Source organism: Rhodamnia argentea, chromosome 2 (assembly GCF_020921035.1).
Source record: "Rhodamnia argentea isolate NSW1041297 chromosome 2, ASM2092103v1, whole genome shotgun sequence".
Lineage (NCBI taxonomy): Eukaryota > Viridiplantae > Streptophyta > Magnoliopsida > Myrtales > Myrtaceae > Rhodamnia > Rhodamnia argentea.
Genome location: NC_063151.1, coordinates 35,104,374 through 35,125,153, shown reverse-complemented (window position 1 = coordinate 35,125,153; position 20,780 = coordinate 35,104,374). Strand labels below are relative to the sequence as shown.

The following is a 20,780-nucleotide window of genomic DNA, read 5'->3' as shown; positions in this document are numbered from 1 at the left end:
ATGCTGGGACTGCGGACTTGTTCTTTTGCGCATGATTTCTCCTTTGGAACGAAGGAACTCCACCCGCCCCACCTTTCTCTCTCTCTCTCTCTCTCTTCAAGGGAAGTCTTGTTTCCCAAAGAGCAAGGCCTCCATTCTGCACTTCGATCGAGAGCATGAACAATATCACGAGCCGAGTCCCGTAAGCATTGCCTAGAAAATATGACTAGACAGGAAATCGTTCTGCTCATCACCAACTTTTTCTTTGATTGCCTTGTATGCATGGGGATGCATCTTTTTGTAGTACAAGTACGTTCGCCAGCATGCTACAACGCTGATGAACCGAGAACCAGTCTCAGAATGTTCCAAAAAGCCGAACTTTTGGAATTTCTCAAGGTCATTCTGGATCCAAGCTCTCTGTCGCGCACCGTGCTCTCGGGATCAATCCAGTTGAAACAATCCGCAGTTTTTCCTGCCAAAAACCATAGGGGGCCGAGAAAGTGTCCGGTTGCATGATGCTAACCGGCAGGTCCGGCACGTGCATTGCTTGTGCCGCGAAAACAATCCCCACCGTTGGTTCCTCTTCCTCACTCTCCGTCTGATGCCGAGCTCGCCAACGCGGTGAAATCCTCTCGTCGAGCTTCCACTCCAAATATCTCGCGCTCGCGCTTGCAGAGAATGAGCTGAACGCGTCCCCCAACCGCACTCCCAGCTCGCGAGGTCACCGAGAACCTCAGCTGCTCCGTAGCTATGGCGGCCACCCTTTACCTCTCTCCATCCGCCCTCCCGAACAACTCGCGCTTTCGCGCTTCCTCCTCCCCAAGCGCGACGAGTTCTTCCAGAGTAACGGCGGAGAATCTCCCCATGAAAAGCCCAGATTTCTCCGTCTCGATCGATCCCATTGCGCGGCCGAATGGTCCGGTCAAGATGCCCACGGCTCCGTGGATGAGAGGCCCTCTTCTCGTCCCGCCCGGCGAGGTCTTGGACCTTTCGAGGCCTCGGAGCAGCAATAGAGGCTCGGGCGATAGGAAACCCAAGAAGTTGGATAGAGCGAGCGGCGTCAGAGGAAACAAGGCGGTGCAGAAGATTGTGCAGAGCATCGAGAAGCTTAGAGGGAGGAGCCACTCGGACGGAGCTGGGAAAGAATCTGGGGAGATCGAATTCGGGATTTGCCTGGAGTCATTGAAGGAGGAGGAGGAGGAAGGAGCCAAGCCAGGTTTTGTCGGGAAAATGCCGTGGGTGAGGGAAGGCGAGAGGGTGGTGTTCAGGAGGACGAAGACGGAGAAGGCGGCGAATGTGGCCGAACTGAGCCTTGAGAAGGAGTTGCTGGATAGGCTGAGGAAGGAGGCTGCGAAGCTGAGGAAGTGGGTGAAGGTGAAGAAGATTGGAGTGTCTCAGGCTGTTGTGGATGAGATAAAGTGGACTTGGAGGAGGAATGAGCTCGCCATGGTGAAATTCGATGTCCCTCTGTGCCGCAACATGGACAGAGCTCAAGAAATCCTCGAGGTTTTTCCTCTTTTAAAGTTTTAATTTCGTCCTCGATGAGATTTCGTTGTATTTATTTATTTATTTCTTTTACATAGGGGAAATTTCTGTGTCGTCCTTTGAACATTTGGAATTTAGAAGCTTTGGAGCGTGAGTCGTTTGAAGCTAGTCACAATGGGGCATTGGAATATCTGAGCTTGTCCTGAATAATCCTGACTGCTTGTTTGTGCATGAGGTGCGGCCCATAGAACTGGCAACATGATGAGTCGGAGTACATTCGTTGATCTTGAATCTTGATGGCTTCCTTCCTTGTGTGATTAGACAGTGGCTCATTGAGACAACTAACAAGGTGGTTATGAAACAACAGATTCATGTGTTTTGAATTAATTGTTTGCCGTTGCTTTAGAAATTATACGGTCTGGGCCATTTATATGGATTGTTTTTGTTTGGTATTGTCCTCTTCGAAAAGGAGGAGAGAAAAAAGGGGACTAAATTACTCACTACCGCTCTTCTGGTTTGTCCATCCTCTCCTTACTGACATGCCTCACTTCTTTGGCTGGAATTTTGGTGGGGTAACACACGCTGGACTTTTGGTGGAGTAATACGTGAGTTGAATTTGCTTATGCCTCTGCTTGATTTATGCTGGTATAGTTTAGACTGTTATGATAAAATCCAAAAAAGATTTAGAAAGTTTGAACCTCCTTTCTCATAGTTGCCACTACCTTTTCCAGGTTATGTTTTTTGCTTTATGTACTATGAAGTTTTTCCTATGGAAGCTTCTCATGGTTGATTCCTTGATTGTTTCGTGTGAATAGATGAAGACTGGCAGCTTGGTTATTTGGAGGAAAAAAGACACTCTTGTTTTATACAGGGGAGTCCACTATCCCTATAATGTCTTTCAGGAGAAGGAGCGCATCCCAGCTATTGGTCAAGAAAGACTTCCCTTTTTCTGCATGCAGTCTAACCCTAAACGTGTCATGTCTATAACACCGGTGAAAGATAGTCATCGTATTCTGGATGAGAAGACGAAAGGAGAGGATGGACAAAGGCATTCTGGTGCTATCTCAAGAGACTATAAAGCATGTTCTGAGTCAATCAATGGTTCACTATATGAAAGGGAAACTGATAGATTACTGGATGGCTTGGGCCCTCGCTTTGTTGATTGGTGGATGCGCAAGCCATTGCCCGTAGATGCTGATTTGCTTCCGGAAGTGGTACCTGGCTTTAGTCCCCCGCTAAGACTCTGTCCCCCAAACGAACGGCCAAAGCTCACTGACAATGAATTGACATATTTAAGGAAGCTTGCTCACCCATTACCAACTCATTTCGTCCTTGGTATTAAAACTTCGTAGTAACTCTTTGTTTGTTTTTCCGGAAATTACTTTCAGCAAGGGACAATTTATATTGTTGTAAAGAGGTTAGGTGATCCCTAGTTGGTCTTGTTTAGTTAGTGAAAGGGAGAAGATCTGATTGGGTGGGTTTTTTTTTTTTTCTCTTGACTTGCTCACTACAAAATTCATATGATCATCTGAAATGTTGATTAGCAAAGGTGTTCAAGAGCTTCTTCGGTTACTTTAACTTGCATAAACAGTTTATGGTAGATGAACATTGAATTGACGCATGATGATAGTCATCCAGTAACATGCAATTTGCTAGATGCATTGTGCACCAGCATGAGGTGTCTGTGTTTAAGTTTCTCTGGTTGTTGTTGCATCTTCATTTTGAAGGGAGAAACAGGAAATTGCAAGGCTTAGCTGCTGCGATTATGAAACTATGGGAGAAGAGTCTTATAGCCAAGATTGCGGTGAAGTGGGGTGTACCTAACACTAACAATGAGCAAATGGCATATGAGCTCAAGGTGAGTTATAAGTAGCTGTGCATTCTGTTACAATAAATAATAGACATTTATCTTAGGTATCATTGCAGGGTCTCACTGGAGGAATTCTGCTGCTACGAAACAAGTTTTACATTATACTTTATAGAGGCAAGGACTTTCTTCCTCAAACACTTACAAGTTCGATAGCGAAGAGAGAACTGGAGCTGAGAAAATGCCAAGTTGTTGAGGAAGATGCACGAATTAAGGCGTTTGAAAGATTAGCTGTTGCAAATGAGCCATTGGCAAAGACTTGCACAATGGGAACACTATCAGAATTCGTAAAAATCCAAACAGATTTTCAGGAGCAGAGAAGAGGAGTGGGGGAGGTCAATGTCAGATTGGTGGCCGAAATAGAAAGATTAGAGAAGGAGCTGCGAAAAGAGGAGCGCAGGCGTTTCATTGTAAGGTCCAAAGCTATCGCCTTGATTTTCTTTGGCATGCTGTTTCGGTAACATTAATAGTGTGTGTGCAGCTTAATAGTAAGATGAGAAGGTCAGCAAAACAGCTGTCAAAGTTGAATTCCGGATGGAGACCTGCCGAGAAGGACACAGACCAAGAGATGATGACAGAGGAGGATAAGGAATGTTTGAGGAAGATAGGACTGAAAATGGACGGTAGTTTATTGCTTGGTGAGGAAAAACATTTATTTGTGTATCATCCGAGTTTCCCTCTATTTTTAAGTTCACTCTAGGAATGCCTTATTTTATCTCATTTATCGGAGAATATGAACAATAACTTAAGTTTGAATGCTGTCACATAATATTAATTCTCCAAAACTCTTATGGTCGGACTGGTCTGTTGATTTGTCAAACGATCGTGCCACCACAACTATGTCTTCTAATTTGTTCATTTGTTCATAAGAGCTGATAATGGAGGCAGCATCTTTGTAAGCCATCTGTTAATTAGAATATCATCAGTTTCTTGCACTACCGATTTCTTCTGTCCTCTTAGTTGTTGCATTCATATTGTCTTCAGGAAGGCGTGGTGTCTTCGATGGTGTTATTGAAGCAATGCATCAGCACTGGAAGCACAGAGAAGTGGTCAAGGTCATTTCTATGCAGAGGTCATATCCACAGGTTATCGGTACTGCAAAACTGCTTGAAGCAGAAACTGGTGGGATTTTAGTTTCAGTTGACAAGCTGAAGGATGGCCATTGTATAATCATATACCGTGGCAAAAACTACAAACGTCCCGTAAAGTTGTCAACAGAGCATCTACTAACAAAAAGAAAAGCACTTCTGCGATCTCTTGAAATGCAGCGATTTGGTGTAAGTAAATATCCAAATTTCTGATCAACCATTTCGTTTATAGATTTATGTCACCATTTTCTTGGTGGCACGTATTTAGCAGCATTTATTGAGGTGGAAGCTTCTTCTTTTTTCTCAGTCGCTGAAGTTTTTCACAAGTCAGAAGCAACGGAAGATCTCTGACTTGCAACTGAAACGGGTAAATGTCAAAGCGTTTATAATGATATAGTATGCTCAATCCTTATGCTAGCATTGTGTTAGGGTTTAATATAGCAACATTTGACTTTCACTTCTTCTAAGTGTAATTAATGGGATGCTTTCTGGACAATTTTGTAGGCAGAACTGAAAGATCACCTAGGACAATAAAGACAGAATATGATGAAGTTTGTAAAGGATCATGGAAGGCATTTCTACGATTTTCAGTACATGAAAGGCGCAAGGATTCCTTAGTGTCACTAAATGAATTATGAAGGTTGTCATCCATCATTTGGGATTCGTTGTACAACCTGATTGCTTGACTTCTTTTGAGTGGAAGTGGAGCTGAGGGCAGAATGCACAAACTCCACGGTGCCTGATTTTTGTTACTTGGGATCTTCAACAGCAGAGGTCATTATAACCAGGATGCGCATGCAACCACAATGGTATGGCTCTAACAGTTGCATTAGACATCCCATCTTTTTATTAAACATGCCATCTCAAGCGCATTTTTAGACTAATCAAAATCCAGGGGAAATATCTCTTTAGCCTCCTAAATCATGACAGGTTTTGCACTTAACACACTAAACTGGAGTGCCATTACCATATTGGGATAGATTCACCATAAAGTGCCTGCAGTTTGCCCCTCCCCAAACAATTCATCTATTGCAACTTTTCACTCTGAACTAATACTTTCATAGCCTTTGCCCCTCGAACCCATCAAGAATTAACAGAACATCTGTGGATAAATTTCATTGTAGCAAATCTAGGATTTTACTTTAGTAAAGTGCCACTTTTTCAATTTCTTGGTTGAGAGATAAGGGATGTTGTGTGGGGCTAAATATTCCTCAGTAGATTGTGTTTCAAGTCATGAATAATCCTACACAGAACTTAAGAAAAAATCTAGTACTGTTCAGTCAAGGAGCTGTCTGAACAGACCTTGCAATGTTGGTTCCCTAAAATTCTTGTCATCTAGATTTGCTTTGATAGCTCTAATGACATTTCCTGATTGAAATTTTTTATTCTGTCTTGAAGTGTGGATGGGGAAGCAAGTGTGACTGAATAAAACTTGGAATCCTATCTACAGCTTCATCTCATTTCCAATTTCCTGTGCTTTGCTTTGCTTTATGTTACACTGCATTCAGATCCATGAATGGCTCTTGACTTCAGGAATCTGAAGCGAACGCTTTTCGGATTAATCACCTGGGTTGGATTGTTGGGTTTACAAGATAGTGCAGCCTCTTGGCCTAGTGCTTCACTCGCCAGCAAAGCTAATAAACTCAGTCACTCCCACCAACATAAGGGCAGTTGGAAGGTTGTGATCGAATGGCATTGACCACTTCAGGTTTATCTTTAATTTACCCTTTTAACCATCCACAATACCGATATATACTGGTGCTTATTACGTCTCCCACAACCACTGGAACCTCTCTTCTTTGTTTTTTCGTTCTTGTGATTGTGGCATGGCTTAGTGAACTTGCTATCAACGATGAGACATCATTATGTCAGTTAAACTGTATAAACAAAGTTATTCAAATGGAATTAAGAGCTTTCCTCTAACTCCTACTTTTGAAATGTGTGTTGTTAAGATAATTGATACTGTGAGTCTGTGAGGCTATAGCTGCTGCACGCTATGTTGTGGTGTTTTCTCCGTTTGAGGTAGTGGTTTCTTGCTTATTAATTAGTAGAGAAACATATGTTAGAGGCAAGTAATAGTACTCCCTTTGCATCTATCAGAGTCAGGTGGATCTGTTTCAATTACCATCTCTTCATCAGAAGTCACTCGAATTATATCCCACGGCATCAGCAAAAAAGAATTTCCTTTTTTGCGGTTCGGGAGGGCTTGGTTCTGTGGTCTCTTGCTATCGATTCCAATGGCCTCTTTCTTAGGGCACTCCTAAAGCATCCCATAATTTGATATTCTAAGGACTTTAATGCGCCTACTTAGCTTGGGCTGTAAGCTAGCAAAGGGTACACCTAGTTGATCGGAGTTGGAAAATTCTGTCGCTGTTGAGAAAAATGAGAGTAAAAGAGACATACATCATTATTTCTGTATACACATATATATATTATCCAAATTAAATTGTGGATACATAACTAATAGAATTATTTCTGATGGATCAAATGTAGGTCTCCGATAGAGACTAAAGAAGATAGGCTCACTCGGAGACCAAGAAAGCTTCAAGAATGCCGTAAAGTGATCAACTGTCGAGAACCATTTGAGTCACTACGATACTTAATTTGTTGGTATCAAGAATGCTGCAGATCATGAATTAGTAACCGCATCCAATCTCCAAAAAATTTCCCATTCAACCAAATGCGTCTTGGGGATCGGCAATAGCTAACGTCTAGCATTCCCTCATGCTTGGCGCCATAAAATTCTGGGATCATGTAAAAAATCCTATGACACAATGAAAAGGTTTCTTGATTGTGGTAAATAACTAAGAAAATATACCCCAGGGAAACTAGCGAGTGCCGATTCCCTCTATATTGCCAAGGGCCATTACGCTTTGTCGTCCATTTTTCATTCCTATTGTTAGTTCTCCTCTCGCCTCCAGAGGTATTTATCTAGAGATGTCAATGGGTGGACAAGATCTGGAGTACCCATCATCTGGAGTTGTTTCTGTTACGGTCGAGGCCACTTTGAACAGCTTCCTTGTAAAAATAAGAATTATCACAATTGCTTATGGGAGAGAATTTCATCGATTGTATCTGTCTCCCAATTAAGATTCAAAGAAGCAATGTGATTGAAATAACATCCGCACGAGGCTATATAGCTACGGAGCTTTGGCCCTCAGAAGCAAAAGGGGTTTCAAATCTTCCTGGCGTAAATGACAGTTGACGGTCGTATTCCCGGTACGGTGTGATGCACGTTGGTACTGGTTTCATACTGAGACATTGCTTTCGCCTCCTTGTGGCTCTTGCCCTCGGTGGCTCATGCTATTCGTGAACGTGGATGACAAAGAGGTCATTTCAAAATTTCTTGGCGATACTGATGGAGAAGACAAAGAAGGCTTCGGTGGTCTCGAGGCTGCCTTCTAACATCTCTATCGCCTTTGACATTGAGGGGCGATCAGATGGATTTACCTGAATGCACCATATGCTCACGATGATCATCTTTCTCGCTATCTCTTCCTCCTCTTCTGGGGTAATGCCGCCCAATTGTACACCTTTGTCCGGGTCAAGATGCCTATATACCATGCCTTCGAAATACATTTCGCTCCGGTCCGCCTGTTGGATCCTGGATCAGGTTCAGGAATATATTCAAGAAATCAAGGCACAATACAGTCAAGAAGATACGGTGACGCTTATGCATTATTTTTTTTCCCTTCAAATCTAGTGCTTGTGCAGAGACACAGACAAGGACGGACGGACAGACAGGAGGATCAGGAGAATTCATTCACGGTCCCTCCCTTTCCTGAACTCAAAGAGCGAGATGATTATGATACGATTCGGTTGTTTGTTTGCGGAATTATTGTGGAAGTAATTCGGTTTTGGCTTGAGTCTGTTCTCAATTCATTAGTCATCAGTACCATTCTCGAAAGCAGGACAACCAATCTTGTCATTCGAAACTTCGGTTGGGTCGGGTTGGGTTTGAGAGGGACGGATCTAAAGAAACGAACAACTTGCCGGAGGAAGAAACAAAAACTGACAGGATTGGTCCTCCTCCCAACTTGGTAAGACCATGCAATTCTCAATTGAAGAGGGACCAAAAGACCACGGCATTGTTTCAGTTCACTTGTGGCGTGGAGAAGAGTCGACGCTGAGCGTATTAAATCGACCCTTCACCACGTTAAAGATTTGAGAGTCCATAGGTTTGTGTCCAGTTTTATCAACATCAAGGCTCAGTGAGCATGCCGGAGCCAAACCTCCTCTTAAAATGTGGATGATCGATATCCACATAAGCAATTTCCGGCATGAAATTGACACGATGGCTCCTCTTTCATGCATTAGAAAGAGCTCACCGGCCATCCCCCTCGCGCTGAACATCAACATGATGCTCTCGTTTACTCGGGAAAGCTTAGCGAGACCGAAAGTTGAAATCTTCTGAATGGAATCCTGATCAAGCAAAATGTTTTGAGGCTTGATATTGAACTGTAAATTCCTCGTGTGGCAGCTGCGATGGAGGTGCTCTAGCCCTCGAGCGATGTCAAGTGCGATTCACAAAGAAGAGCATACAAAACTACATCTGAAAAGTAAAAAGGCAGATTAGCACAGATTTGAAATCTTGCATATAGGTTGATCATGTGACAATCACTGCTGGTATACCATATTCTTAGTCCGAAGGCTGACCAATTAGGTGGACATTATGATTTTCAGCAAAATGCACAGCGTTATAATACTGGAGAAGGGAAAAGTGTGGTGATTCGAACCTGGAGGCTCGGCATAAGCAAAGAACATACCACCAAAATGTTCCACAAAATCAATCTACATGATGGTGGAAGAGTGACGTTGCTAGGAACCGTCTGTGTGTGAATTCTATGAGAGATGACCCTGATCTTCCAAGTTCCAGTGTTTTTACAAACAGCCTTCAGTGAGCATTTGATCTACTAAGTTTAATTTCTCATATCATTCTTGCTAATTGTCTTGCTAGTGGCTGTGATTGTCCAAGTGAAAATCCGCCCAACCGTTCTGTCCACTTTCATCGCAACTCTTATGAAAAACATATTCAAACTGAAGAAAGGCGTGACAATTTCCTCGAGAAGCTCTGTCGTTCATTACCACTTTGCCATTTGTTACTGCTTTCCTCTAAATTCTCTAGTATTCTCTCCTCCTCGTGGCTCCTATTGGTATTCGACGTTGTCATTTCCCAATGCTGTGACAATGGTGGTGTCGGAGAATACAAGACAGGCTTCGGCGGCATTTGCAGTGATACGAAGCTTCCTTCCAACATTTCTATAACCTTCGCAATTGGAGGTCGATCAGATGGACTGGTTTGAATGCACCACAAACTCACAAAAATCATCTTCCTAGCTAGCACTTCCTCCTCCTCTGTCACATTCATTGGCAATTTCAGATCTTTGCCGGGCTCCATGTCCCTATAAATCCATTCTGGGAAGTACATTTCACTGCTGTTGGAAACTTTCATGGCAGGATCTCTAACACCTACCATTTCAAGAACCAACATTCCGTAGCTATAAACATCAGACTTGTGAGAGACTCTCCCCAAGTTTCGAAAAACAACTTCTGGTGCAATAAAACCGGCAGTTCCCCTCATACCGAGAGTTGATACAGCACTCCCTTGCCTGTGACAAAGTTTAGCAAGGCCGAAATCAGAAATCTTGGGGATAAAATCTTGATCAAGCAAGATGTTCTGAGGTTTTATATCGAAATGCAAGATTCTGGTATTGCAGCCCCGGTGCAGATACTCTAGCCCCCGAGCAATGCCGATTGCAATTTGATACAGTATCTTCCATTCCAAGGAACTACTCGTATGCAAAGCTCTTCCAGAATATAAGAACTTGTCCAACGAACCGTTAGGCATGTACTCGAAAACCAGAGCTCTTCTCTTCCCCTCGTAACAGAAACCTAAAAGAGTGATGACATTAACGTGAGAAGTTCTACTAATGCTCACGACTTCATTGATAAATTCTTCTGGGCTACTTCTCGAATCCATTAGAATTTTCACTGCCACAAGAAAACCGTCTCTCATCTTCCCTTTATAGACTGCACCAAATCCTCCTTGACCAAGTTTCTCTGAGAATGAGTTCGTCATCTTCTTCAGATCAATGTATTGGTATCTTCTTGGAACGAGAGATCCATGGACTCCCATCAATTTCTCGACATCGCGATCTTTCTCGCTCTCGAAGAGTGGAACCTTCCATGAGAAGATTCCAGTTTTAATCTTGAGGATGATGAAAATGATGGCAATCGCAGATACTACAACACCCGTAATAACAAGAACTCCAGCTGTCCTTTACAATCATTAGAATATATCAGCGATTTACCCAAGCCAGAGATACAAATTCAGTGATATCAAAGAGATGGTTTACCTGGGGAAGTTAGAAACCGCCACTTGGATCCTGGAAAAGGAAGATGTATTATTTCCAGGGTTGACTACAGTTTCAGGAATCTGATGCAAATTGTATCCAAGAGATTTGGTGAAACTCTTTTAAGTTTTTCAGTTAAGGAGGAAACTGAGCTTAAGTCACACAGTTAAGGAGGAAACTACGCATCTGTTTTACATTCTCTCACAAATAAACAGGAAACATTCAATACGGTGCGGTCAGCCAGACTCAACATCCGAAGGGGCACGAGGATCTGATGAATGTAATACTTCGTTTCCAAGCTGACCAAACCTATGATTTTGTCCACAGAATGATTAATAGGATTAGCATCTCACAGTTCTTCCACTGTTGGCAAGTTTGATTTCACAACAGGAAAACCGCAGTTTCTTGAGCCTACTTTAGAACTTGTGCATGGAGACACTCAGACTTGTTTTCCGTTTCTTAAAAGAGGAAAAAGATCCGAGGAATTATATAAGGGATAATGACACAAACAGTTCTTGAATTTTAATTTATTAAATGTGATCCCTGAATTTTTCACATATGTTCAATTTAGTCCATGGATTATATGAATATCTTCAATGTTATCCTTCCATTAGTTCAAGTTCAAGAACAACATTGAACATTTTCATATAGTCCAAGGATAAAAATGAACATGTACCTAAAGTTCAGGGGTCACATTGAACAAATTAAAAGCTCATGAATGACATTGCAGATTGGGCTAAAGTTCAATGACCACATTGAACAAAATTTGAAGTTCAGTGATCACATTACACATTAAGCCAAAGTTCATGTAACATTTGTCGCATTTACCCATTATGATAGAGTTAACCGTGGCTGAAGCCAAAACTTCATTACCAAAAGAAATGAAGAAGAACAAGCCAAAACAACCTCCTCCCAGAACTCATTCTCGGCTTTTATGACAGGTTTTTTGTACTAGACAGGTGATTTGGTGGCCTAGGTTGACACTGAAGTGGGTAAAATATCATAATCTTGAGTGCTAAGCTCTCAGCATAAGACAAAGCATCCCATATCCTAAGCTTGGGGATTTGTATAACATGAAATGAATTGGTGCATCTCCACTCCAGCGCAAACCAACTCTTAAAACACAGCTTTTAAGTTTTCCAAGTGCATATCTTTCCCACTACTTGTGATTCTGTGAAGAGGGAAAAGAATTTCTAGGATACACGGACCATCCAACTTCATGGGCACAACATAATACTAATCACCGAAACGAATTGGCTCGTCCTAACATCTTAAGCCTAATCAAATAGCCAAAGCGGTTAGATGTTATCTATGATTTTCATGCTCTTCGATCCCAGCCCGAGCCGCCATCAGCCAGGACCAAAATCATCATAGCAATGTTCGAGGATAACAACTGACGTACCTGAGCATGTGGAAGAGTAGGACTTATCCTGGCAATAGCACAAGAACTCGCCGGACCTATTCTTCCGTCCGCACTGCCCGCCCGAAGCGTGGCAGCTGATGCATGTCTCATCCACCGTCCACTGCAGCCCGAAGCCCTCGTCGATGGCCGACACCACAGTCGTGTTGCTCGGGCTCGACTGAATCTCCTCAATGGCTGACTGGGTCGCGGGCAGCACCACGCTCGAATTGCACCCTCCAAAGTAACTCGAAAAGGCCGCAGCGTTCGCGATATCGCTAACTTTCTTTGTTATAAAGTAACCGATGACGTTGGTGCCATTGATGGTGCAGTTGAACTGGCAGTTGGGGAGAGTTATCTGGATCGTCGTCTGGTTCGGAAATCCACCACACCCATAGTACAGAGTCAGATTGCTGGGCAGCGTGTCCGAGGTGTAAGAGAAAGAGCTGGTGATTTCCTGGGTGGTATTGACAAAAGAGGTCGGGCAGATAGTATTCCAGTAATCCTCTCGGGCAACCGTCATAACCTTCGTGGTGTCATTGAACTGAAGGACGCGAAAGTTCTGGTTCGATATGTTGAGCAGCGGAGTTGTGTTGTCCAGACAGGTGACCTGAAAATCGGGCAGGCCGCAGTAGGAGGCGCGGGTCAACCCCCAGAAGGGGTAACTGGCGTTTTGCAGGACGCCGCAACTGATGGTGGAGCTGCAGCTCAAGTAGCTCGGGTCGACCGCCCCGCGCGCCGCTGGAGCTCGGACCAGGATGAGGGCGGTTGCGATCAAGAAGCCAAGGGAAAGATCCCGAAAGGGACGGCGACGGGGATGCATCTCCCTCTGGAGGGGATATTATTAGGTGAGATGCAGAGGAAAGGAGAGAGAAGTGAGGTTAGGGATGAGGAAGATGAAATGAAATGGTTTTCATGCGTGCATGTCATTGGTCATTGGTCATTGATTGGGAAATTAGTATTGAGTTTCGACGAAGAAGGGGACGTAGAAATTGACTGAAGAGAGGCTCCTGTCCGCAACGCCGGTCAAATATAAAATGCTTTGACCCTGACTCAGTCTAAATATGATTCGTTCGTCCAAATTTTCAGCGCCCTATCACGCGATCGACATTTTCCTGGTCTCTAATCTAGCCCCTGAGTTTTTGGGAATGTGCATGCAAGTGGAGTCCACGATGACCTCGTGGAAAATGGGTGTCTTGAAAATTATTTCCTTAAAAATTATCGTTTGTATCGTTTAAAATAATTAATTGAAAGAGAAATTTTATCATTACTGTCTAAACATTTTCATGCATGTCGAAAATATATTTTTTCCATACATTTTTATTAGCGATACAAGTAATTTTTTAGGAAAATATCTTCTAAACGTAGATTTGTGCAACAATCAAAGCCGCAGTTTCTTTGTGTTGCGCATAGAAATGTGGAAAGGAAAAAAATAAAAAAAAGCGAGCTCCACTTTTTCCTTGAGTTTATCGTCATAAAGGATTTCAGGAACTTTATAATCTATAATTTATCAAATGATCCTAGCAAAGTCGGAAGTGGGAAACTGTGGTGCCCTTTTGAAAAGGGTCAGGCTTGCGGCTGTTCCCGGGCCTCATGGCTGGGCAGAAAAGCACCATCCTGAGTTTGGCATGTACATCATTTTTGGCAAGTGATGAATCACCGAATCGATCAACTGGTATTGTAAGAGGCTGCAGATAGCATGCGGCACTAGATGGGTTGGTGGATTCAGGGTAATGAGCAAAAACCAGGAACAGAGGCGACACTGTCACGTCCATTTGTTTGCGAAAGATGGACTGACGAACAAAAACAGAGTCGCTGATGGGCTCGTGAGTATTTGTCGCCATTGGTGTCGTTGATGGAATTGTTAAACTGGCTGTTAATGACTAGCGAGGCTACAATTGGGCTTGCCTGGCAATCGTGATTCAGAGTCTTATTACTGGTCACGGGCCCGCGGTATAGGAGAAAGGGCTGATGATTTCTGGGTGGTATGTAGAAGCATGTTGGGCAGGTAGTGTTCCAATAGTCTGTTCTCATCACGATCATCGTTTGGGAGGTGTCACCGACCCAAAGAACCCGATGGTGATGCCGCTGCCGGTCAGTTTGCATATGTGTGACTTGGTCTTACATTAGTCCCTCTTTATCAAGTTACTTACAAGTTCGAGTTCGAGCCAGGTTTTTGACGACCGAAAGTGCTACTGAGTTTGGTGATTGGGTAAAAGTCGATGATTACCATTAAAAGGCCTTCTGAGTTTGGTATGGATCATCTCAGCAAGCGCAAGTGCTCATCCGAATCAATGTCATCGAAAGAGCAGACATAGGACACTGGGTCTTGTGATGGCTTGGTGGATTCAGGTAGGAGCAAAAACCAGGAGCAGAGGTGAGTATCCAGTCCAATACATTATTGCTGAAGATGGACCAACGAAGAATAAAGAAACAGTTGCCGTAGGCGCCTATGCATTTTAATCTTCGTCGGCCATTCTAGAACTCAAAAATATGTGGATGATAATCAAAAGTTTCATAGATCTCAGAGGGACAGGATGCTGACATCAGCGGCACTACATGGCAAAATATGCAACTGCAAGGTCATGGCCTAAGGCAAGAGCAATAGCTCTTTTGATCCTTGACTGAGTAAAGATGTCAAGGCAATAGTTTTGGATATATGCTGGAAACAACCCAGTATGTTCCAAGAATTGGCCTGCTCAAAGTGAAGAAGTTCCACATGAGAAATGCTGTCAAAGCGGAAATGAAGAGGCTTCGAAGCTATTAGGACTAGGTGGTTTTCCGTCCATTGAAGCTCCTTTTTGGCATTTTGGTGCATCAGCCATCCAGAAAGTGGATTAAACAAGCTTACTTAAAAGTCTGCTCCACTTTTCCACCTCTAAACATATTGAATACTGAGTAGAGTGTTGAACCAATGACACTTAAGATAAATTCCTGTCCATTCATTATGTTATCATCAGTCTTGGCAGTTTTAACTTAGCAAAATGAAAGAGAAGGCCCAAGATAGTACCGATAATAATAACAATCTCTTTGTGCTTGTGTAATAGAACTGATTCAGGTAAGGTTCAAGGGGACACATCACTTAGGCAATTGGTAACATGTTCGATGCTGTCTCAGTACGCAGATTAACATGAGCTAAGAAAGCAAGAGATCATGTTATATATGCCGAACTCGTCATGCCTCTGCAATAGTGGAAAAGTATAGAATTAAAAAGTATGATGGCTGCCTCGCCTAGTAGTACTTTCTAGATGTGTTTCCAAAAATGTCGTTCTTCATAGTGAGAAGCATCTGAAGGAACAAAGACATTAGGTAGAAGTGTCAAAACCGCTTCACCTCAACCCTCTTAAAGAGAATGAGCGCAAAATGGTTGGTTATGAGAAAAGTCGTAGCACCGAATGTCGCTTAAGATAGTTTTAATGAACATTATTGGAAGGACTATAGGTGCAATGTTCCCTTCAGTCAATTTGGTTTACACTGATACTTGTGGAGCTAACTATGGGGCATTTCCTTATATGCTCGTTAGCCTTTGAATTCGTTCCTAGAAATATAAAAATGGCAACATGAATTATACCAAACAGAATGAACAAGTGATTGGAATGATTAAAAACCAATTTGCAGAAAAAGCATACCTTTCGGAATGAATTTAACTGGAAGGTTTTATGCAGGTTCGAGTCGCCACGAGAAAATATTGCCTACCCAGACGCTAATGCTTACGTGGTCCCTACCACTATTCAATGCTCAACACGTGGCGATTGGGCCCACTTGTCAGAAAATTTTGAAACGCGCGGGCTTATCTCTCTCTCTCCTTCCTCAGAAAACGAAGCTGACGCCATTCCCCTCTATCTACATGGTGGTGGAAGAGTGACATTGCTGGGAACAGTCTCCGTGTGGATTGAGTTCTATGAGAGGTGACAATGATCTCCCAAGTTCCAGTGTTTTCACAAACAGCCTTCAGTGAGCATTTGATCTACTAAGTTTAACTTCTCATATCATTCTTGCTAATGGCTGTGATTGTCCAAGCGAAAATCCGCCTAACCATTCTGTCCACTTTCGTCGTAACTCTATGAGAAACATATTCAAACTGAAGAAAGGCATGACGATTTTCCTCGAGAAGTTCTGTCGTTCATTACCACTGCCATTTGTTACTGCTTTCCTCTAAATTCTCTAGTATTCTCTCCTCCTCGTGGCTCCCATTGGTATTTGACGTTGTCATTTCCCAATGTTGTGACAATGGTGGTGTCAGAGAATACAAGACAGGCTTCGGGGGCATTTGCAGTGACTTGAAGCTTCCTTCCAACATTTCTATCACCTTCGCAATTGGAGGTCGATCAGATGGACTGGTTTGAATGCACCACAAACTCACAAAAATCATCTTCCTAGCTAGCACTTCCTCCTCCTCTGTCACATTCATTGGCAATTTCAGATCTTTGCCAGGCTCCAAGTCCCTATGAATCCATTCTGGGAAGTACATTTCACTGCTGTTGGAAACTTTCATGTCAGGATCTCTAACACCTACCATTTCAAGAACCAACATTCCGTAGCTATAAACATCAGACTTGTGAGAGACTCTCCCCAAGTTTCGAAAAACAACTTCTGGTGCAATAAAACCGGCAGTTCCTCTCATCCCGAGAGTCGATACAGCACTCCCTTGCCCGTGACAAAGTTTAGCAAGGCCGAAATCAGAAATCTTGGGGATAAAATCTCGATCGAGCAAGATGTTCTGAGGTTTTATATCGAAATGCAAGATTCTGGTATTGCAGCCCCGGTGCAGATACTCTAGCCCACGAGCAATGCCGATTGCAATTTGATACAGTATCTTCCATTCCAAGGAACTACTCGTATGCAAAGCTCTTCCAGAATTTAAGAACTTGTCCAACGAACCATTAGGCATGTACTCGAAAACCAGAGCTCTTCTCTTCCCCTCGTAACAGAAACCTAAAAGAGTGATGACATTAACGTGAGAAGTTCTACTAATGCTCACGACTTCATTGATAAATTCTTCTGGGCTACTTCTCGAATCCATTAGAATTTTCACCGCCACAAGACAACCGTCTCTCATCTTCCCTTTATAGACTGCACCAAATCCTCCTTGACCAAGTTTCTCTGAGAACGAGTTCGTCATCTTCTTCAGATCAATGTATCGGTATCTTCTTGGAACGTGAGATCCATGGATTCCCATCAATTTCTCCACATCGCGATCTTTCTCGCTCTTGAAGAGTGGAACCTTCCATGAGAAGATTCCAGTTTTAATCTTGAGGATGAAAATGATGGCAATCGCAGATACCGAAACACCAATAACGGCAAGAAGTCTAGCTGTGTTTTTAATCATTAAAATATATCAGCTATGTACCAAAGCCAGAGATACAAATTCAGCGAATATCAAAGAGATGTTTTACCTCGGAACAATATACGCCGCCTGTTGGATCCTGGAAAAGGAAAATATATTATTTCCAGGGGTGATTACAGTTACAGGAATAAGATGCAAATTGTGTCTAAGAAATTTGGCGAAACTCTTTTAAACTTTTCAGTTAAGGAGGAAACTGCGCATCTGTTTTACACTCTCACGAATAAACGGGAAACATTCGATACGGTGGGTCAGCCAGACTTAACAACCAAAGGGGCACGAGGATCTGATGAATGTAATACTTCGTGGATTTTGCTGATCACCCACTACTTGTGATTCTGTGAAGAGGGAAAAGAATTTCTAGGATACACGGACCATCCAACTTCATAGGCACAACAACATACTAATCACCGAAACTAATTGGCTCATCCTAACATCTTAAGCCTAATCAAATAGTGAAAGCGATCAGATGTTATCTTTATTTTCATGTTCTTTGATCCCAGCCCGAGCCGCCGTCAATCAGGACCAAAAATCATCATAGGAATGTTCGAGGATGGTAACTGACGTACCTGAGCATGTGGAAGAGTAGGACTTATCCTGGCAATAGCACACGAAATCGCTGGAACTATTAACCCGTCCGCACTGCCCGCCCGAAGCGTGGCAGCCAGTGCATTGGTCGCTCACCGTCCACTGCAGCCCGAAGCCATCGTCGATGGCTGACAATAAAGTCGTGTTGCTCGGACTCGACTCTATCTCCTGAATGGCCGACTGGTTTGCAGGCAGCAGCACGCTCGTATTGCACCCTCCAAAGAAACTCGAAATGGTCGCGGCATTCGCGATATCACTAACTTTCTTTGTTATGAAGTAAGCGATGACGTTGGCACCATTGATGGTGCAGTTGAACTGGCTGGCGATCGTCGATGACGTTGTCAGATTCTGGCTTCCACCACACCCATAGTATAGGGTCAGATTGCTGGCCAGCGTGTCCGAGGTGTAAGTGAAAGAGCTGGCGACTTCCAGGGTGGTATTGACAAAAGAGGTTGGGCAGATGCTATTCCAGTAATCCTCTCGGGCAACAGTCATGACCTTCGTGGTGTCGTTGAACCGAAGGACCCGAAAGTTCTGGTTCGATATGGTGAGCAGCGGAGTTGTGCTGTCCTGACAAGTCACCTGGAAATCGGGCAGGCCGCAGTAGGAGGCACGGTTCAACCCCCAGAAGGGGTAACTGGCGTTTTGCAGGACGCCGCACTGGATGGTGGAGCTGCAGTTCAAGTAGCTTGGGTCGTCCACGCCGCGCGCCGCCGGAGCTCGGATCAGGATCAGGGCGGTTGCGATCACGAAGCACAGGGGAAGATCCCAAAAGGGATGGGGGTGGCGACGCATCTCCTTCTGGAGGGGATATTATTTTGGTGAGATGCAGGGGAAAGGTGAGAGAAGTGAGGTTGGGGATGAGGAAGATGAGATGAAATGGTTTTGATGCGTGCAGAGTCATTGATCATGAGAATGGAATTAGTATGGAGATTCGACGAAGAAGGGGACGTCGAAATTGACTGAAGAAAAGCTCCGGTCCGCAATGCCTGTCAAATATAAAATGCTTTGACCGGGCTAAAGATGATTCGTTCGTTCCAAATTTTCGGCGTCCTATCACGCGATCTACATTGTCCTGGACTCTGATCTAGCCCCCGAGCTCTTGGGAACGTGCACGCAAGTGCAGTCTAGATAATTTCGTGAAAAATGGATACTTTAAAAATTATTTTCTTATAAATGATCATTTATATCCTTTAAAATAATTAATTAAAGGAGATATTTTATCATTACTGTCTAAATATTTTCATGAACGATAAAAATATATTTTTTTCATATATTTTTATTAGCGATACAAGTAATTTTTTAGGAAAATATCTTCTAAACGTAAATTTGCGAAACAATCGGAGTAGAAATGTGGAAAGAAAAAACAACGCGAGCTCCACTTTTTTCTGAGTCTATTGTCATAAAGGATTTTTAGGAACTTATAATCTATAATTTATCAAATGACCCTAGCAAAGTCGGAAGTAGGAAACTGTGGTGCCCTTTTGAAAAGGGTCAGGCTCCCGGCTGTTCCCGGGTCTCATGGCTGGGCAGAAAAGTAATCCCCGTGCGACATTTGTGGCTCACTCTATGTCAGTGAGAGTCGACCTTCACCATCCTCAGTTTGGCAAGTACATCATTTTTGGCAAGTGATGAATCACTGAATCGATCGACTGGTATTGGAAGAGCCCGCAGAGAGCATGCGACACTTGATGGGTTGGTGGATTCAGGGTATGAGCAAAAAACAGGAACAGAGGCGACACTGTCACGTCATTGGTTTGCGAAAGATGGACGGACGAACAAAAACAGAGTCGCTGATGGGCTCATGAGTATTTGTCGCCTTTGGTGTCATTGTTGGAACTATTAAACTGGCTGTTAACGACTAGCGAGGCTACAATTGGGATTGCCTGGCGGCCGTAATACAGAGTCTGGCTACTGGTCACAGCGTCTGCGGCATAGGAGAAAGGGCTGATGATTTCTGGGTGCTATGTAGAGGATATGTTGGACGGGTAGTGTTCCAATAGTCTGTTCTCACGACGATCATTGCTTGGGAGGTGTTACCAACCCAAAGAACCCGATAGGCGATAGGCTCCGTTCAATATCATGATCTGCTCTGTATTGTTGTCCTGACAAGTCAGCTTGAACTTGGGCGAGCCGCAGTAAGAGGCATGGTTCGACCCGAAGTAAGGATAACGCTGTTTTGCAGCTTGACACCATATGATGCTGGAGCTAAGATCAGGTACAGGATTATGATAATGAAGCATCTGGACAGATGCAAAAGAAGATGGTGATGGTGATGCCACTGCCGGTCAGTTTGAATATGGGTGACTTGGTCTGACATTAGTCTCTCTTTATCAAGTTACTTACAGGTTTGAGTTCTAGCCAGGTTTTTGACGACCAAAAGTGCTGCTGAGCTTGGTGATTTGGCAAAAGTTGATGATTAACATTAAAAGGGCTTCTGAGTTTGGTATGGATCATCCCAGCAAGCTCAAGTGCTTAAATCATCCGATTCAATGTCATCGAAATAGCAGATATAGGACACTGGGCCCTGTGATGGCTTGGTGGATTCAGGTAGGAGCAAAAACCAGGAGCAGAGGTGACTATCCAGTCCAATACATTATTGCTAAAGATGGTCCAACGAAGAATAAAGAAACAGTTGCCGTAGGCACCGATGCATTTTAATCTTCGTTGGCCATTT

At 43.4% G+C, this 20,780-nt stretch overlaps 4 protein-coding genes across 7 annotated transcripts in view; 1 reads left to right on the top strand and 3 right to left on the bottom strand.

The window, feature by feature from the left end:
• Positions 1–397: 397 nt before the first annotated feature.
• Positions 398–6,596, top strand: LOC115736975 (chloroplastic group IIA intron splicing facilitator CRS1, chloroplastic). 3 transcript variants are annotated; one of them, XM_048274889.1, is made up of 10 exons: positions 398–1,485; positions 2,280–2,799; positions 3,192–3,322; positions 3,391–3,741; positions 3,813–3,969; positions 4,316–4,608; positions 4,727–4,786; positions 4,924–5,228; positions 5,953–6,127; positions 6,520–6,596. In XM_048274889.1, the coding sequence occupies exons 1-8, from the start codon at positions 730–732 to the stop codon at positions 4,951–4,953; spliced, it is 2,298 nt and encodes a 765-aa protein (XP_048130846.1). In that variant the 5' UTR covers positions 398–729; the 3' UTR covers positions 4,954–5,228; positions 5,953–6,127; positions 6,520–6,596. The 3 variants fall into 3 exon arrangements, with proteins under 3 accessions (XP_048130846.1, XP_048130845.1, XP_048130844.1); XM_048274888.1 differs by having other exon boundaries at positions 4,924–4,968; positions 5,002–5,228; positions 5,953–6,588; XM_048274887.1 differs by having other exon boundaries at positions 5,953–6,588.
• A 2,433-nt stretch (positions 6,597–9,029) lies between these two features.
• Positions 9,030–20,780, bottom strand: part of LOC115738814 (LEAF RUST 10 DISEASE-RESISTANCE LOCUS RECEPTOR-LIKE PROTEIN KINASE-like 2.4) — a 29,443-nt gene continuing 17,692 nt past the window's right edge. The window contains exons 2-3 of one of the 2 annotated variants that reach the window (XM_048273421.1): positions 10,776–10,805; positions 9,030–10,692 (exon numbers count right to left, since the gene is read on the bottom strand). In XM_048273421.1, the coding sequence (XP_048129378.1) occupies positions 9,452–10,692; positions 10,776–10,805 (1,271 nt within the window). In that variant the 3' untranslated portion in view covers positions 9,030–9,451. The remainder of the gene's footprint in view (positions 10,693–10,775; positions 10,806–20,780) is intronic. The other variant, XM_048273422.1, reaches the window with a different exon arrangement.
• On the bottom strand, positions 11,844–13,209 carry LOC125313633 (LEAF RUST 10 DISEASE-RESISTANCE LOCUS RECEPTOR-LIKE PROTEIN KINASE-like 2.7). Its single transcript, XM_048273426.1, has one exon. The coding sequence runs from the start codon at positions 12,992–12,994 to the stop codon at positions 12,122–12,124; it is 873 nt and encodes a 290-aa protein (XP_048129383.1). The 5' UTR covers positions 12,995–13,209; the 3' UTR covers positions 11,844–12,121.
• Positions 16,112–19,083, bottom strand: LOC115738735 (LEAF RUST 10 DISEASE-RESISTANCE LOCUS RECEPTOR-LIKE PROTEIN KINASE-like 2.5). Its single transcript, XM_030671449.2, has 3 exons — positions 18,085–19,083; positions 17,568–17,597; positions 16,112–17,484 (listed from the first exon to the last, which is right to left on the bottom strand). The coding sequence occupies exons 1-3, from the start codon at positions 18,896–18,898 to the stop codon at positions 16,298–16,300; spliced, it is 2,031 nt and encodes a 676-aa protein (XP_030527309.1). The 5' UTR covers positions 18,899–19,083; the 3' UTR covers positions 16,112–16,297.

Bases quoted from the DNA above. Each gene is read 5' to 3' on its own strand.
- LOC115736975 (XM_048274889.1), top strand. From the start codon at position 730: ATGGCGGCCACCCTTTACCTCTCTCCATCCGCCCTCCCGAACAACTCG. The intron at 3,323-3,390 runs GTGAGTTATAAG...GTATCATTGCAG, and splicing joins AAATGGCATATGAGCTCAAG to GGTCTCACTGGAGGAATTCT. The intron at 3,970-4,315 runs GTGAGGAAAAAC...TATTGTCTTCAG, and splicing joins GGACGGTAGTTTATTGCTTG to GAAGGCGTGGTGTCTTCGAT.
- LOC125313633 (XM_048273426.1), bottom strand. From the start codon at position 12,994: ATGCATCCCCGTCGCCGTCCCTTTCGGGATCTTTCCCTTGGCTTCTTG.
- LOC115738735 (XM_030671449.2), bottom strand. From the start codon at position 18,898: ATGCGTCGCCACCCCCATCCCTTTTGGGATCTTCCCCTGTGCTTCGTG. The intron at 17,598-18,084 runs GTACGTCAGTTA...TTCCTTTTCCAG, and splicing joins CTACTCTTCCACATGCTCAG to GATCCAACAGGCGGCGTATA. The intron at 17,485-17,567 runs GTAAAACATCTC...TTAAAAACACAG, and splicing joins GCGGCGTATATTGTTCCGAG to CTAGACTTCTTGCCGTTATT.